The sequence below is a fragment of the Pagrus pagrus genome (assembly GCF_965226575.1).
Source record: "Pagrus pagrus genome assembly, chromosome: 5".
NCBI classification, from domain to species: domain Eukaryota; kingdom Metazoa; phylum Chordata; class Actinopteri; order Spariformes; family Sparidae; genus Pagrus; species Pagrus pagrus.
The window spans coordinates 24,718,944-24,736,467 of record NC_140189.1 but is presented as its reverse complement, the minus strand read 5'-3'; the positions used below and the strand labels follow the sequence as shown (position 1 = coordinate 24,736,467).

Below are 17,524 nucleotides of genomic sequence, written 5' to 3'. Positions count from 1 at the left end.
CAACAGTCTCGCTCGTGAAATGTGTGTGCGCAAAGAGTGTGTAAGTGTATGTGGGAAAGAGAGGAGAGAGAGTAAGTGAGGGAGCACCAGTGACACTCTCTCTCTCTCTCTCTCTCTCTCTCTCCTTTCTTTCACTCTCTCTGCGCTGCCTCCTATTATTCTTCTCTATCTCTTTGGGGTAATTTGCTTTTGAAATTATTCTAATAGCTCTTCCATTCTCTTATCGTGCCTTCTAACTTGCATGTGCCAGCTGCTGCGATAAAGCAGCTTCTTTTCAACAAAACGTTGCCTTTGGAGACCGCGCTGAACTACCTGAATAATCCGAGCAACCTGTTGCATTCAGTCCTGGTGGAATTGCTTGTTAATAAGTCCAGTATGTAGTGGAGGGAGACACAGCAAGGCATGATATTGATGCTGGCATTTACATTTTTTTCTTTCTTTCTGCTGTCTAAACTGTACACAGTTGAATAATTGAAGGACTCCTCAGAACTTCATGGATGGATGGCGGCCGGGGAAATCTCTGAGAACTGGCACCGGTTGGACTGGAGTGATGTCAATGACCCAATAGGTCACACAGATTTCTAAATCAATCTCTCTATTTTTGGTGCAGCCATTTACTCAGCCTTTGTATCTATTTTTCATGTGCTCTGATCCCTGGTATGGCCCCTCTTCCCTTTCCAGTGTCAATTCATCTTCTGGGCTTCAGGCTAACATTCATGAGTCATTATCAAGTCTCATTTCATAACGTTGTCCGTTTTTTGCCTCCCATTTCCTTATCAGTCTCGTTCCCTGTCTGTCTTTGGCTCTGTCTCAGTTTCCATGGTGTAGCTGCTGCTGAACTTAATCTTTCTTTGTCTCATTTTGTGCTTTTCCCCTCGACCTGCGTTTCTTTTTCACACCTCCATCTGTGTGTTGCTTCACCTCTTGCTATAGCTGTCATTTCTTTCTGTCTTTCTGCACACCTTTCAGCTCCACCCTCATTTCTCCTTGTGAGTCACGGTAGCAAGGTTCCAGTTTTGTTCCACAACACAGAACTATGCGATAACATATCTTTCTTTATCATTTTTTTCTTTTCTCCCTGTCCTTCTCGCCTTCTTTCTTCATTTATCTACCTGTCTTTCTCTCACTTTCCCTTTCTGCAACACACAAAAAGAGTCACCTCCTCACATGCCCATACTCGTTAATGCTCCTCACCTTTCTGTCAGTGTCACACCTACAGTGTGTTGACACCTCGGCCATGTCTCCCTCGTGCTTCCATGACAACGAGATTACCAGAGAGTTGGTGGATGATACCTGATTAGCACTCCAATCTCTGGAGGCCTCATTAATCATTTGGCTATGTATGTGATGTCTTATATATTTAGGACCATAGTTGATAGTTCCTTGGCTATGACGCCTTTGGGCCGCAGTGTTCCCATGCAAGGTAGAGTAAGGAAACGGATCATTTATTTAAACTGGTACTTAAATAGGCAGTTGGCAGTGGTAGCTGGAATTCCATTAGCATTGTAATATACATTTTTATTATGAGAAGCTAAACCACAGCTCCCAGTCTGGGTCAACAGCGTGTTTAAAATATGCCATGTCTAGAGATAAGATAAGATGAGGTAATGTGAATTAAATGAAAAATGATTTAGAGCTCTACCACCCTCTTTTGGATTTGCAAAGTAATGGCATCATTTCTAAGGAGATCAGTCATTTGTTAGTGTTAGCAGCAGGCAAACAGGACCGGCTGGATGGAAAAATGTTGGTCTGAATCCAAATGTTTCTTTAATGAAAAACGGCAACAAGCTGAATAAACTCCTTGTCCACACAAAGAAATGGATTCTGATGGTAACATAACTTAAAACTTGCCAAAACGTCATTAAAAATGTAAAAAAATAAAAAATAAAGTATTATATATATAGACTATTTAATTGTGCTAATTGTAATAGATAGCTATGAGTGGTGGTTTGCAATTTATCTAAATTTAATCTAAACTCACAGCGTGGTGCACGCATGACTGCTTTTTCAATTGTTTTTGTTAAATATATCAATATTTTCCAATAGATTTCTTTATCATAACTGTGGCATCTCAACCAACAGCTCCACTAATTCGTAACGGGCTACTTACGACTACTTTTACCAGCAGATACAGGAATTTCTTACTGGTTAATTTATAATATTAAGGTACATTGAAAAAGCAGAAAAGTCTTAAGGTAGCTGCACTCTGTTAGCTTAGCTATCTACCCCATCAGACCTACAGTACTTGATCTATTTATGTTGTATTTATGACATTGATCAGAAACATTATTTAAAAAGTTATTTTTCAAAATGCCTACATATTCAAATGATGTCACTTGAGTTCAGACTTGTAGCCCTATTTTCAAGTGTCACAAGAGGAGGTAAAGTAAATATACCCAACTACTGTATACACAGTCAATAACAGTGCTGAAGAGGCGAAATCAGCTGTCCTCTCTATAATGGTGGTGATGACAAGCAGCACTGATGACAGAAAGTTACAACTAAGTACTGTACTTTTTTCTTCGTCATTTTAAGGACAGCTGGTATTAATGCGTGGTGAAAGCTAGTCTCTTCAATCATCATTATAATTAAACTCAAACACATCACCCACACTAGCAGTCAGATGCTGATAAACTGTAAATAAGCTGTTGTCAAGTTTTGACAGCCTTGTTGGATGAAAGTCAACCTGCAAAGCTGCCTTTTATCTTCTAAATGCTATTTTGGCTGTCTAAACACATGTTAATAATGGACTGACAGATTATTACGTCGGGGGGCAGTAGTTGTAATTATTCACCACTTAAAATAAGTTTAATAGTTACGGTTTCATAAAAGTTTTATAAATATTGACTTTATGGAGGACTTAAGATTCAAATGGACAACTTTTATAAAATACTTACCCTGTGTAGTCCTCCTCTAAACATAAGTTATGTTTACTTTCACTTTCATGTATTTAATTTCTCATGAAACATTTTTTGCATCCATGTTTATTAGCTAGCCAGTCTTTTCCCTCCCTATCTTTACTTTACTGGCTCCATTTCTTGGCACATTACTGCCCCCGGTGGATCAGCAGAAAAATGTGAAACGACAGGCAGGATTGTGTATTACATCAAATGTGCTTGTGTGATAAACAAAGGAGGATTTGGTTGCCTTAGGACTGTCATGCTGATCAAACAATCTGTACGAAGAGAAAGATTTAGGCTTTACTCTTTTACATGCAATTTTGACCCTGTTTTGCCACTTGAACTTTGTATATAGTGCATAATTAATGTCAGGAGAGTAGGCAGTAATATTGCAGAAATGTCCTAGCTGTTAAGGATGGCTGTTGGCAATTGTTAATTGTGTTAAGGATGTGATCAGAATGGGAAGTTGATGGTTGCTCTGTCAACATCATCTGAAGGAGGTACAGGTAAAATATACATTTGTCAAAGAATAACATTTATTTTTGAAATCTCTGATAAGAATTTCAGTTTTTTGTAAAGAATTCCTGAAACAGGCAGATTCCCATCAGTTCTGATCACGGTGACTTTTTTCAGTCTCACAGATCAACTCAAAATAAGGAGAAGTTGAACACCTGAGACCTCTGGTGCCGCTTCTTCTAACTCAAAGCACAAAGAGAAGAGAGGGTGTGAGAGTCGACAGTGTGAGCTGGAAGACAGTCGAATTTGAAATTTATTTATGTATTTTGTTCAGATTTAAGAATGGAACACAAATGTAAGTTGCTTTCTGTCACATTCGATTACATCTACATCTTAATAAAGGAACATGCTCAGGCCGAACTTTGCGGTAACAAGAAGCGTGCGCTACTTTTTTTGACATTGTGGTTACTTTGCATAACACACCACTACTTTTTAACCCACTGTCACAGGAAACAAATGATGTTTATGGTTAACACTCAAGTGAACAAAATGGCGGCTTCACACACTGTGCAGGCCTGTGCCTCTGCACAACTCCACCTTGTTGTACTCACCCACTTCCCCTTAACCGCCTGAAGGCAGGAAGAGAGGAGAGACAGAAGAGGAAGAGAGGCAAAGGGGGGATGGGCTTATTGCTTTCATTTAAAGTTAAAAAAAAAAATACAGAAGTGAGAAGTTTAGCAGACACCCCTTAAAACAGTCAGTGAGTGAGAAACGGGAGGAGAATCAGAAAGGCGAGCAGAGAGGAGGTAAACGACTATACAATCATGGCTCCTTGGGCGAGGGCCATCTCAGAGCGGTATGGTGTAGGTAAGTCAGTATGTACTCACTTGTGTGTGTTCTTTGTGTGTGTGTGTACATGCACATAAACATGCAGCTATAGCGTCTATCTGTTTCAGTGTGATGGCAAGTTATCCAAGCTATGAATAAGAATAAGAATAAGAAAAGTAGATGCCCATCACATCCTGCTTAACAGGATGTAAGCAGGTGCTAACAGCTTATTAGAGCTTCAGGATGTATAGATCAGATGAAATCCCCTCGAAGAAATCGTATTCGCCATTTAACTTCAAGGCAACGTATCTAATAAGAGCTGTAGTGGATTGTGTGAGGGACAAAATCATAAATAAAACTACACTCATCCTAAGATGATGGAGAGATGAGCAGCAGTTGGCAATCTCTGTGCATTGCATATTATGCAGCACATGAATACAGAAGCAAGAAGATAAATGTTTCCTGAAAATGACAATTTTAGGTGTGGAAAGATTGATTTAGGCACCGGGAGCAAATCCTAGACTGTGAAAGTACAACTTCTCTGCAATCTGTAGTTTATCTGGTATGCGGGTTAAATATGGCCGAGCTGATTAGCATGTGTTGCCGTTAGATATGCAAGACATAAACAGACCCGGCAAGAAAACAGATTTCTGACTTCTAAGACTCCAGATTGTAGTAGCAGAGGTTCACTGGCCTCTTGCAGATGATGCTTTGAGTACTTTGCGCCAAGTCACGAATGCAGTTTGTAACTTATAGGAAGTGAGTGAGGACAATTTTACGCTTTATTATGTCAGTACTTCTACAACTCACAGCTTAAAATTGACGGTAAAAAAGACAATTAACATATAAAAGCCATGTTGAATCAATTGCTTTTATGATTACTCAATGAAGTGTTGTTTATCTACAGTGAATATCTTCCTGGTCTGTGTAAGACTACAACACAGGGAGTGGAGGAAGGAGGAAGGAAGTTTGTCTGAGTTGAGAAGTCGTACAGCTAAATTGTTGATAAAGAAAGTAAAAGCCACATGTTATGAAGTGCACACTCGTATGTTTTCATTGAGAAAGCATGATATGTCTTAATCAAAATATCGGTCTAGAAACTACTTTTTTAGTGCCCCATCAGTTAGGGCCTAGCTGCTGCTGCTGCTGCAAGGCTAACTCCTACTGCAAACACCTGTTGCTATCACTGCTGCTTTTACAGTCTAAGGCTGCAACTGACAATTAATCCGATTATTGATTCATGTGCCAATTAGTTTTTTGATTATTTTATTTGGTTTGCATCATCACAATTTCCAGAGCCTGTGTTAATATCTTCAGACTGCTTTTTTGTCCAAAACTCAAAGATATTAGGGCTCCAGACTAACTTCATACACTGGTTGCAACTTTTTCAGTTGGGTGCACTAACACATAATGTACTTGCACCCATTAATGTAAGAGTCTTAACACATTATGCAAATTATTTTAAACAGGAATAAAGGTGCAGAGAAATCTTTTTCTTCATTTACATCACATCATATGGAACAAGAAAGTTGACACAGTTATAAATAAAGTTTCGAAGTGCTGATGTTAAATGAAATAAATCAACTTCATATATCATTGGGGTATTAAAAAGACATTCAAAGGATATAAAAGTTTATAAATCAATGTACAGAAAATATGTTTATAGACTGATATTTGTTCAGAGGCAACTGTCTATACTCCTAGCTGTTAAAAAAAATATTTGTTTAAATTTTTTAATCTGACTTAGAAGCTCTGGATGTGCACTTTACATTCAAATAAGACAAAGACAAGCAGCAAATACTCACAGTTGAGAAGCTAGGCTAATTAATTAATGCAGCGACCGCCTTCGTTTCTGCATAAGCTGAGCTATTTTCAACTAGCAAGCATCAGGCTACGACTTGCTTTCTTCCATTTAATACTCATTGTACTTACTCCTTCGCTGCTCTCTCTCTGTGAACAACCATTTCACTTTCTTCTTTCTTTGGCTGCTAGCCTCAAATGTGCCGACGCCATGACGAACTGCTGCATTTCACCAATCAAGCTAGCTTATTGTGCGCGCTAACATTCATAACATGAGAGGGTTTGACTCTGCTGAGTTGAGGAGTTTTTTTCATTGTGCTTCCATTAAACAAGGGTCTAACAACAAACGCATCCCTCATCAGACTGTAAATATTACTTTTCTTCTTTAGTTAAGTGGAATTTTGTTGGCCAAGGAGAGAAGCAGCTTTCCCTCGAAGTGGGCGATATGGTCTACATCCAGGAGGTCTGTGATGGTAAGAACATGTCAAAACATAAAGATTTTTTTCATATGTTCATCTGCGACAATGTTAATTTGTTAATATGTTATGTGCTATGTGTAGCGTGTTAAAAATAAAAGCTAGTTACATGTTTCTTATATTTTCCTATACACCAGCTGAGTCCAACAAAATGAAATTGATAGTCCAATTGAGAAATGACAGAAGTTAGTACTTCTGTCTGTATCTACTATTTTATGGAATATTTCACAGAATATAATATGTGTAATTCATATAAAGGATTAATGACCTCTATATAGAGTTGTATACAAATATTAGGTTGTATGCATACAGTTAAAGATTGCATGCTTACCAGTCTTGGCACATACAGTCAAGATATAAATAGCCTACTGAACTCCAAAAGCCTTCCCATGTATGTCAATATGGTGTGATGGCAGACAGATGACACTCAATCTTCTTTCAGGATGGTACAGAGGCTACCTGGCTAGGAACAAAGCCCAGCAGGTAAGAACTCACTCATACATGACCTGTTTTTTACACCACACAGCATCACATTGATTTTAACGGAAAGGTGATAAAGCATGACGTTCAAGCCGCTGCATTCGACTTGGGGATTATCTTTTCTAGTTTTGTGTTTCTGAAAGGTTAAAGCTACTACTTTTCTTTATTCTTATTTATCTCCCCCACACATAATCCTTTCCAGGGAGTGTTCCCTGCCAGTTTTGTCCATCTTAAGGAGGTCCATATTGAAAAACGAGGGTGAGTGGAATCAAAAAAGTCTTCATCCGTCTCCAAATGTTAAATGTATTAAGTTTGAATGTATGTGACCGCAGAGAAGAGGAGGTGGTGATATCTGCAGAGATGCCCTTGGTGAAGGAGGTGACCACGACACTGAGAGAGTGGGGAAGCATATGGAAGCAGCTCTATGTGGTAAAAAACATAACTGGCAAAAATACACTGTGTGTGTGTAACATTGTGTGTGTCTGAGTTTAACACCATACATCTACCTGTCCAGGCCAATAAAAAGATGCGTGTGAAGCAGGTCCAGAGACTGATGTGTGAACTAATGGAGTGGCGCTCCCAGCTCCTGTCTGGCACTCTGCCTAGTGACGAATTCAAAGAGCTCAAGCAGAAAGTCACCTCCAAGATCGACTATGGCAACAAGTATGTGTGCTCCAAAACAAAATCGAACTCTTCTCTACTTTCGTCCTTCATTTCCATCTCCACTTGTTGCCATTTTTTTGTCCCCTGTTCTTTATTCACCTTTCATCAATCACCACAATCCTTACCTCTCCTGCTTCCCGCCACAGGATCCTGGAGCTGGACCAGGTGGTTCGGGACGAGGATGGGAACATCTTGGACCCGGAACGGGCTAGTGTCATCAGTCTGTTTCGGGCCCATGAGGAGGCCACAGCCAAGATCAATGAACGCATTAAAGAGGAGCAGGTAAGGAAAAGGAAGGCGGTGATGTTTGAAGTACCTAGAACAGAACCCAGGGAGTGGATGGGATGGCTAATGTTACAATTACACTACATTTATTCTGTAACTTATTTGACACGGCCGTAGTTTGTCTGCACTAGACTTCCCAGAGACATGTCTACTAAGAGATTGTTCCTGGGAAACTGTTGTCCCCTTTCATAGCGATATAATATCAGAAATGTAAAAGTTATTGTGAACTAGACTTGGATGGGGTCACACTTTTGTCATTCCATTTAGTTTTTTAATAGAACGTTGTAAAATGAATCTTTATATTCATGAAATTGCAATGGATAATACATTTTCCTTGCCAATCATGTCTGCCAGCCAAGACTAATTAAGAATTGACTTCCTCAGAAATTGGCTTGACTTCGCTTCAACTCAGCCTATTTTACATTTCGACACTGATTCATTAGTGAGAAGAGAATGTACTCTATTGTGATTTTCTTATTCAGCGATTTTCTTCCCCCTTACAAACCCACAATCTGGGTTCTGCAGCTGTTACATCACAGGAACCAACTTTTATTAATAGTTTTACCAGCCAATCAGATTTCTATGGGCCTTGAAATTAAATGCTTTTGACTGGCATTTTATCCTGTTAAACCCTTGTCCCGAGTTCACCTCCAGCTAATGTCATCTCCTGCAGTCCAACATCCAGACAGACCACAGCGGGATCTCAGCGCGGATCCAGTCTTCGCCCACCCACAGCCTCTACGTGTTTGTGAGGAACTTTGTCTGTCGCATCGGGGAGGACTCAGAGCTCTTCATGTCCCTCTATGATCCCATCAAACAGACCATCATCAGGTGTCACTTTCATGTCTTTCTCTCTTTGCTCCTAGCTTCACACAGTGAGACGTGTAGCCCAAGATTCATATGGACATTATTGAAGTTTGGCGGATTTCTGCATTCATACATTTGAAATCAGTTTGGGGGTGTAGTTTTGATTTGCATAGAGATAGAAAACAAGCTACTGGTATTTCTTTGAATTTCAAGAATTGAGATCATAATAAAAGTAAACTGGGAAAACTAAGATTAGGTGGTTTTATCCTCCGCTACACCCTCTTACTACTCTGGAATGAATGAAATCACATTTAAATTCAAGTTCAGATTTCCTCTACCTCACGTCCATCCCTCAGCTGTCCAAAACGTGCACACACACGCGGTCCAGCCCACACGCACTGTCCTCCTTTCTCTTCCATTCCTTCGTGTCTGTATATCTCTCCTTCCCTTCAGTCCTGATTTTTCCTCTCTCCTCCATTGTCGAACCACACTAAATAAGAACAATGGTATGCCAAAAATAAAAATACAGAAAACACAAATTACAGTGCAGCAGAAAGTGACTGGCAGCGCTATGTGGTGCCTGACAGGGCTGATGCTAAGCCCCGTCACTCACTGTCATAGTGGGCATATCTATGTCTAAGCCGCAGCAGCTGAAAGTATTAAGATAGACCTGGATCGATCATCTTTTTTCTCAGTTCATATCAACCACCGTTCTGTCGTCTCTTACTTTTTTGACATCTGTCCTGATTCTCTTCTGTCTGATCTTCGCCTGTTGTGTTTGTTTGTTTTTGGTTAAATTTTCTTTTTATACCATCCCTTCCTTGACCCTGTCCATCTGTCTGTCTCTCTCTGAAAAAAAGGGCAGATGGGAGGTTTTTATAGCAGGAATGTTTTCGGAAGATATCATTTTTTTTCTCAGCTTTGATTCACCCCAATGTACCCGTGGACACCCATCTGTCTTGCTGTTTGTCTTTCTATTCATCCTTATGTCAGTGTGTGGTACATGCGTCTATGCTGTTGGGGATAGAGGGGTTGTATTTTTAGCGCTTAATCAAAATTATGCAGCTGTACTGGGGAACATTCATGGATCCACACGCCTGTCACGGATTGACTGAAACATTTTAAATTCATTTCCCCAGGAATAATGTAATGTCATGTCAGTAAACTGCATATAGTATGCTCATGTACACTAGACAGGCTGCTCTTTGATCCTCTCCCAAAGAGTACCAAAAGGCGAGGGAGGCGGACAGCTTTATCTGGACCACGCACTCGCTCACTGCTGGACTGGACAGAGATAGCGTTTCTATCTCTTTGATTCATCTCCTCCTGGAGGTGGAAATGTCATACCCTTAGACAGAATTTCATTATCTCAAGTAGAGTGAATCTGCAGAGCTTCAGTTAAGAGGAATGAGATAGCCTTCACTGCAGTTTCAACTACGTGTGGTTGTATTTAAAAAATATTGCATCGCTGAATAGATGTTCTGCGTGTCTTTCAATTCTTTTGCATGCTTGGTGCAGTGAGAACTACTTGGTTCGCTGGGGCAGCAAAGGATTCCCAAAGGAGATTGACATGCTCAACAACCTGAAGGTCGTCTTTACAGTAAGTGACCACAGGAGGGCACTATCACACTGTTTCTTAGCACTTCAGACCCTGCACTGCATAGCAATGAATGAAGTTGTTTCCTCATTAAAGACTGTGTTGCTTTTTTTCATGTTCCCCAACTTCACTTTCCTCAATCTTTTCATCCCTATGACTCTTATTCTCACCCCCTATACTTCTCCTTTGCTTTTTTTTAATCTCTGTTCTCCGTTCCCTGTTTTTGTCTATCAGGACCTGGGGAACAAGGACCTGAGCAGAGAGAAGATTTATCTGATCTGTCAGATAGTGAGAGTGGGCAGAATGGACCTGAAAGAGATTAACAACAAGAAGTGCACTCAGGGCTTGAGACGGCCATTTGGGGTGGCAGGTACTTGAATAACAGTCAGTACAGGAGTGTTTTGGTTGAAGGTGCCACAAAATTACTGATCCAAGTGGTCAAGCACTGTGCAAAGTATCGATTATAGTTCAGTGTGTAGGATTTGAGGGGGTTTAGAGGCAGAAATTGAATATGATATTGCCAGTAATGGAATATAATAATAATTATGTTTTTATTAGTGTATAATCGTCTAAAACTTCGTCACTTAAGAATGAGCTTTTTATATCTACAGAGGGAGCAGGTGCTCTCCATGTTGCACCACCATGTTTTTACAGTTTCTATGACCAGACAAATAAAATGCTGGCTCTAAAAAAGGCCTTTCACATTTTTTTTTACGTTTTTTGTGGCCACTGTAGGGGAGGGTGAGACGAGTGGTGGTCAGTTGCTTGCAGTCGCCAACCACACAGCTAAATGCCTCTAAATCCTGCACACTGGACCTTTAAAGCTGCAGTATATGTGATGACAGAATGAGGCTGTTCTGCCTCATTTCTTTGTCCCATTTTAACAGCCGAGTCCACAATAATGGCCTTTAGTAGCCTTTCAGTCATTTTTACTTTTGTTCCCTAAAGGGCAGAGTAATTTTGACTGACTCGTCAGCTGCTGCTGCTGCTGCTGCTGCGGGTATTATCACCCATAGGGAGCCACCTGGTGTAAACACAGTCATCTTTTGCAGGAGCAAAACTAAAATATTGATACTGACTGTCCACTACTATTTCCTAGTTTCTATTAAGTCTATTGTTGCGCCCTCTGGCTCAAAAAAGTTGCTCATATCCTCGTATAACCTCACAAACAGCTCTCAGGGTGTGTATTGAGGCCTGGTGTGCGTTGTGTGTGATTGAGAGCTTTATCTACGAAATGTTCACAGAGGCTGTCATTGCTGACTGATGTGAGTCCACATCAGAAATTACTGTATAGCATTTCCTTTGATTTTGTCAACACAGACACATTTGTTTTCTTCTCTTGGCAGTGATGGACATCAGCGATCTCATCAAAGGGAAGATGGAATGTGATGAGGAGAAGCAGTTTTTCATCCCTTTCTTCCCGTATGTCCTATTTTTCTCTGCGGTGCTTTTCTTCTTTTAAGAAACTTCTGTGCTCAGATCCTCCCTGTAATTAATACAGCAAAATAACACATTTGTGGAGGTTTCAGCATCTGCGCGATTTTGAGATTAAACAGTTTTCTGTTCTTATTTTAAGTGAGTGCATGTGTGTTTGTTTGGCTCCAGGGTAGTTGCTGAGAACGACTTTCTGCACACCCTGCTGAACAAAGTGACATCATCACGAGGAGACAGTGGTGGCCAAGGTACTGTTCTTACAGGCTTCGCTCTCTGTGTCCTAGCGTGTAAGCCATGTGACTATCCTGCTGTTAGCGGTCCTGTATGCACTGAGGGTTCCCAATGGACTGTGTATGCTGCAGTCATTTGTGGTCAGACAAAGTGGCCCTTTCTCATCGCATCCTCGCCTCGTCTCTCTACGCCGTGGGTGAGAATGAAGGTCATTATCCTGATGGATAGCGTGCGCCCTTGAGCCGATGTTTTCATATTACTTACCCTTTATTCCTCCCTCGCCAGCCTCCAGTCTTGCTGCCCACTTCCTCATGTTTATGGCTGATTTTGACATCCCCTGTGTCTGACGCTGTCTTGTTCCACAGAGAGACTCCCAGTGCGTTGGTCTGCTCTGTTATATTGCTCAGCTTTTATCTTTCCTCTTGCTCCTGAAGGCTCTGGGCATAACCTAGATATGAAACCCGGGCGAGCAGATATGGAAGAAGCACCTGAGGCCACCAGATGTCTGTTCTTAACATTATTCACCCCTAATCTCTCCTTCCTCGCACCTTGAGTTGCTTCGGCCACAGCACGCACACACACACGGACACACATTCCCTACAGTATTCCCTGTAGGTATTTCGTTAGCTTTGAAGATGTGGGTTTGTGACATATTCTAGATATCACCAGCTATGTTTTTCCCTAAAATAACTCGCCCCCTTTTTCCGCTTTCCGTCCGTTCTTTTGTCTTTGTTTTCCCACATAATTTCTTTAAAAGATGTGAGAGCCCATGTTATTTAGGACTACATTTCTGCCCATTATGAGAACACCTTCATCTTTTCTTTGCCTCCTCCTCCTCTACTCACTCCTACACCCCTTTCACGAACAGCAGACAGAAATTTTATAGTATTGATTATAGTCTAGTCTGCAACAACAGCAGACATTTTCACATCTCTGGTTCACCTTGGGACACTTTCAGAGTGTTCACCCTTAGATAGACACTAAAAGTTTATACAAAGTGCATCTCACTTTAAGGCTAATGTTTCAGCGTTGCTGCGAGTCCCGAAAACATCTTAAAATGTTTTAAATTCAGTTGTAATGCTACAGAGCCTTGACATTTCTTTATTCATTCATTTTGGATTTAATTTGGATTTACTTACCTGCAGAGAGGAATGAAAACTCCTCTCCAGATTCTTCATTTAAAATAGCCTGGAGTGGCACCTGCTTGAGTAAATGTATTAATATTTTGGTAAAAAATAAGTTCAGTGAAGTATTAAATTTAACTCTCGGCATCCACAATGAAGTTCTCTATGAAGGTAAGACACTACAGGTGAATAGGGTAAAATTTTTCACCTATAGATATCACCATACAACTTCCCAAGTTCATTACTTACAATCAAACACTTATTGTTTGTATTAGAAGTTTTCTGAAATGTTTTGAAGTTTAAAGCATTATCGTCGTTTTAACTAACTTCCTGTATGTTTTGCCGTTAGTAATCCACTCCCTCGTCTCTACGTCACCACATGAACGTGGAGCGGTAATTGCGGCACATAGCAGCAAACAGGAGGATCCTGCTCTCTGTGCGTTCATGAGCAGACAGGGTCACGTCTTTATGGAGTTCTCTGTCCTGATTGGATAAAGTGGGCAGGGATACTAGAAAATTCATTTTCTCTTTTTCGGCATGAGGAGGAGAGACATGGGTTACTGACCAAACACCCTGTAACAGTGATTCATTTGTTTACATATTATAATCCTTATGAGGTTTTTACAACGGGAATTTTGGATAACTCTTTTATTAACACCAACAGTTGGAAAATACTGGCAACAGCCATAAAATACACATTTTCTTACATGATTAAGATATGTTATGTTGAAATATGCAAATTATGTATTGTCTAATTAGGTATGTGCTCATTTTCATACATTTCCAGAACAAAAATCTTGACTTCTACTAGTCTGAAAGAAGACATGTTATGGAAGCAAAATAGCCCAAAGTCTGAAAATGAACATTGCATTGAAATTCCTTTCACCTTTAATGTTCAACTCACCTTTCAACTTATTAAATAATTTCTCTTTACATTTATGACCTGTTCACAGTTAGTATTCTAGACAACATGCCATACATCACTTTGTCAAGTGACGAGGCCTAATACTTTTTCGGATTTGTATTTTGAAGCGAAAATCAAAATAATTCTGAAAAAAACCAGAAAAAAATCAAATCACATCCCAAACATTAATGCATTGTCTTCCCTCCTCCTCTACCCCCACCTCATTCCAGGTCTGTGGGTGACCATGAAGGCTCTGGTAGGGGACATAGTTCAGATCCGGAAGGAGTACCCTCACCTGGTGGACCGCAGCACCGTGGTGGCCCGCAAGCTGGGCTTCCCAGAGATCATTATGCCCGGAGATGTTCGCAATGACATCTACCTCACCTTACAGGGCGGCGACTTCGACAAATACAACAAGACGACGCAGAAGAACGTGGAGGTCATCATGTGGGTCTGTGATGAGGAGGGCAAGGTCATACAGGTCAGCAGCGTGAGGAGATGAGGTCATATGGTCCACGTCAGTGTATTTGATGGGAAAGGGATTTGTGTAAACAGGGATTGGTTTGTGTGTGTGTGGGTTGAGATACAGTGTGCAGGTGCAAAAGTGCGTGTGTGCACCTAACGTGCAGTGCCTAGGAGATTGAGGTGGTATGGGCCACTGAGCAAGCCAGGCACTGATCGAGGTCTTACTCGCCCTTTCGTAGTCAGGGGCGCATAGACGTGGCTTTATTCCTGAATGAAAATCCATCACAGGCACATATAGACGCACATGCACGCATTCTCATACACACACACATGAAATCCTTCAGCTCGATATCACAAGTATTTTTCTCTCCCTCCCTCTTTCCCAGAACTCCATCTGTCTTGGAGCTGGGGATAAAGCGGTCAGTGAGTACAGATCCGTCATCTACTACCAAATCAAACAGCCCCGCTGGATGGAGACAATTAAGGTTTGTGTGTGTTGTAGAGTAAACTATTTGAGGTAGATTTGGAGAGTATAAAAGTATTTAGTGGTAGAATTGTATTCCTGCCGATACCAGACTCTGCTTTCAGTTTCCTTGAAGGTGTCTGCTGTGTGTATCACAATTGCATTCCTCTTTTCAACCATTCCCTTCAAGAAAATACACTCCAGGATGTCTTGGTATACCTTGAAAACATTTGAAGATATCTGTTATTGTATATTCTATAATAACATGAGATGTCCTCCAGGTGGCGGTCCCTCTGGAAGAAATGCACAGAATTCATTTGCGCTTCATGTTCAGACACCGCTCCTCCCAGGAGTGTGAGTATCAGCCTCTTGTCCTCTGCCTGTCTGTTGTCTGCATACATCCACACCCCTTAACTCCTCTCGTCTGATCCCCTGAGCATAATGTGACACTGAAAGGACCGAATGATTGGAGGCAATTTGGAAAACGACCCAAGGCGTCATTACACACACTTGATTAAACAAATCAGCAGTTTTTCCTCCTCCAATAGCTGAATTCTCCCCCTCCCTCCTCCCTTTTTATTTCCCTGATGTGTTTCTCCCCTGACCCTCTCCCTACATATTTTGTTTACATGTTTGTCTTCCTCGCCTCCAGCCAAGGACAAGAGCGAGAAGAACTTTGCCATGGCTTTCGTGCGTCTGATGAAGGAGGATGGGACGGTTCTGCAAGATGGGCTGCATGACCTTATAGTCTTCAAGGTCAGAACCAGAAACCATTTAGCAGAAAGTTAAGCCATGAAAGGTGGAGTGTCTCTCACTGCAAACTTCCTTGACCCCATTTTTGCAGCATGAAACCATTTTGTAACCGTTAAAACAGATCAGCACGTAGACCTTTCAGACTTATACAGATGTCAAAGCTCATCTGAAAGTGATAAATGACACAGGGAGTCTTTTGTGATGAGGGGTGAAGTATCACAGCTCATTACTTTTGTCAGACCCAACAGCTTTGGATTAAACAGCCCGACTCCTATAGAAATGTTTTTAAATGAATAAAATAAATGTCCAATGAAAGTGGCAGCTAGTCAATTGGTGGTTAATGACAAGACCACTTCACAGGATTCGTTTGATTCATCATTCATGGTCATGAAGTGAATGGGGAAGTTTATTTTAACTGTATCAAAGCTCAATGCCATTCCTGATGGGATTCTGGAGTCATTCATCCTCATGTGTATAATGGTGAGAAATTAAATGGTAGATTCACAAAAGTCACCGGAGCAGGCTGGGTTATTTGGCACGGTAGAAAAAGTAAAACGACTCTGAGATGAGTTTAAACTGTTGCAGAGAAAACATTTCAAGACATCGGTTCAGTCGTCATCAAAGCAGACCTAAACGTACAGTATAGTGAGTCTGGACGGCGGATTATTGCCACCCAGACAGGTTGAGTGAAGCCAGATAGATTTCCTGCCAAATGAGCCAAAGCTAAGATTGAATCCCCTTATTGATTAAATGCCAAACGCAATGAAGATTAATTACTCGTGATTCACTCAAAGACTGAATAGACGGTCCCACTGTGCCCTCTTTCTCGATTATCTCTCGTTATCCCTGCGTTCCCCTCGATGTCTGTGCCAATCATTGGCCTCAATCTCTTACTCCCTGCTTTTACCCAACCCACTCACTCATTATTACTTACTGGATTGGCATTAAAGAGGGCAGAGCTGAGTTGTGAGGCCCGAATGAATCTAGGACCTAAAGATGGTACATTTATATGTATTATATAAGATTGTACAGTAGGTATAGTATGAAAACTGAAAATTTGCCAAAAGAAGACATCTCGTCTGTTTTCCTCATATATCTTTTCCTTCTCTCATGCGTTTGCTCGACCTTTTCAGCACTGAGAAAAATGCTGCAACAGTAGTTGTTGTGATTGTTTTTGGTTGGTGTTTTTCTAACCTGTCCTGGCCCCACTGTTTCCAAAGTTATGGGTTTCCAAACTGGAGTAGATAAGGCGTAGCGATCAGAGGATTACTGCTGTGGAACTGGTGACTTCAATCATTGTTTGTCATTTTTTCCCTCCTGGGCCGTCCTGATAAATCACTGCAGGATGTAGCAAACCCCAGTGCCTCTCCGTCTGCTACACCCGCATTTGCATCAAGACATTTTGACAAAATGCAGAAAATACGATTCCCGTCCCAATGCTGCTGCGACACCCACCAAACATCTGTACCATCATTAGCGAGGTTGGTGTGTCAACAACACTGGGTTTAAAATGACTCCTGTACATTCTCCTCTCAGGGTGACAGCAAGCGCATGGAGGATGTGAACTCCTACTTGACGTTGCCCTCGACCCGCCACCACCACGGCGAACCCCACAAGATGGCGTCGCTGAGCCGCAGCTCCAGCAGTTTGTCCGGTGGCGGGGGAGGCCTGTCGGTCAGCTCCAGAGACAGCTTCACCATCTCCACACTGGTCTGCTCCACCAAACTCACCCAGAATGGTAGGTGTACAGTATGTGTGTTTGTTTGTATGTGTGTGGGGCAGGCAGGTGTTCAAAAAACAATGCTCAAACAGCCCCTTTGTGACATTGTGTTGATATTAAGCTGCTTTTGGAGTCTTG

General features: G+C 41.3%; 1 protein-coding gene across 1 annotated transcript in view; it reads left to right on the top strand.

The window, feature by feature from the left end:
• The first annotated feature begins 4,114 nt into the window (after positions 1 to 4,114).
• Positions 4,115 to 17,524, top strand: part of dock2 (dedicator of cytokinesis 2) — a 105,949-nt gene continuing 92,539 nt past the window's right edge. The window contains exons 1-17 of the mRNA XM_084353531.1: positions 4,115 to 4,223; positions 6,374 to 6,457; positions 6,903 to 6,943; positions 7,143 to 7,198; positions 7,273 to 7,369; positions 7,455 to 7,603; positions 7,750 to 7,885; positions 8,562 to 8,719; positions 10,214 to 10,295; positions 10,527 to 10,662; positions 11,639 to 11,714; positions 11,898 to 11,974; positions 14,216 to 14,466; positions 14,837 to 14,935; positions 15,195 to 15,267; positions 15,566 to 15,669; positions 17,203 to 17,404. Of these exons, the coding sequence (XP_084209657.1) occupies positions 4,181 to 4,223; positions 6,374 to 6,457; positions 6,903 to 6,943; positions 7,143 to 7,198; positions 7,273 to 7,369; positions 7,455 to 7,603; positions 7,750 to 7,885; positions 8,562 to 8,719; positions 10,214 to 10,295; positions 10,527 to 10,662; positions 11,639 to 11,714; positions 11,898 to 11,974; positions 14,216 to 14,466; positions 14,837 to 14,935; positions 15,195 to 15,267; positions 15,566 to 15,669; positions 17,203 to 17,404 (1,864 nt within the window). The 5' untranslated portion in view covers positions 4,115 to 4,180. The remainder of the gene's footprint in view (positions 4,224 to 6,373; positions 6,458 to 6,902; positions 6,944 to 7,142; positions 7,199 to 7,272; positions 7,370 to 7,454; positions 7,604 to 7,749; positions 7,886 to 8,561; positions 8,720 to 10,213; positions 10,296 to 10,526; positions 10,663 to 11,638; positions 11,715 to 11,897; positions 11,975 to 14,215; positions 14,467 to 14,836; positions 14,936 to 15,194; positions 15,268 to 15,565; positions 15,670 to 17,202; positions 17,405 to 17,524) is intronic.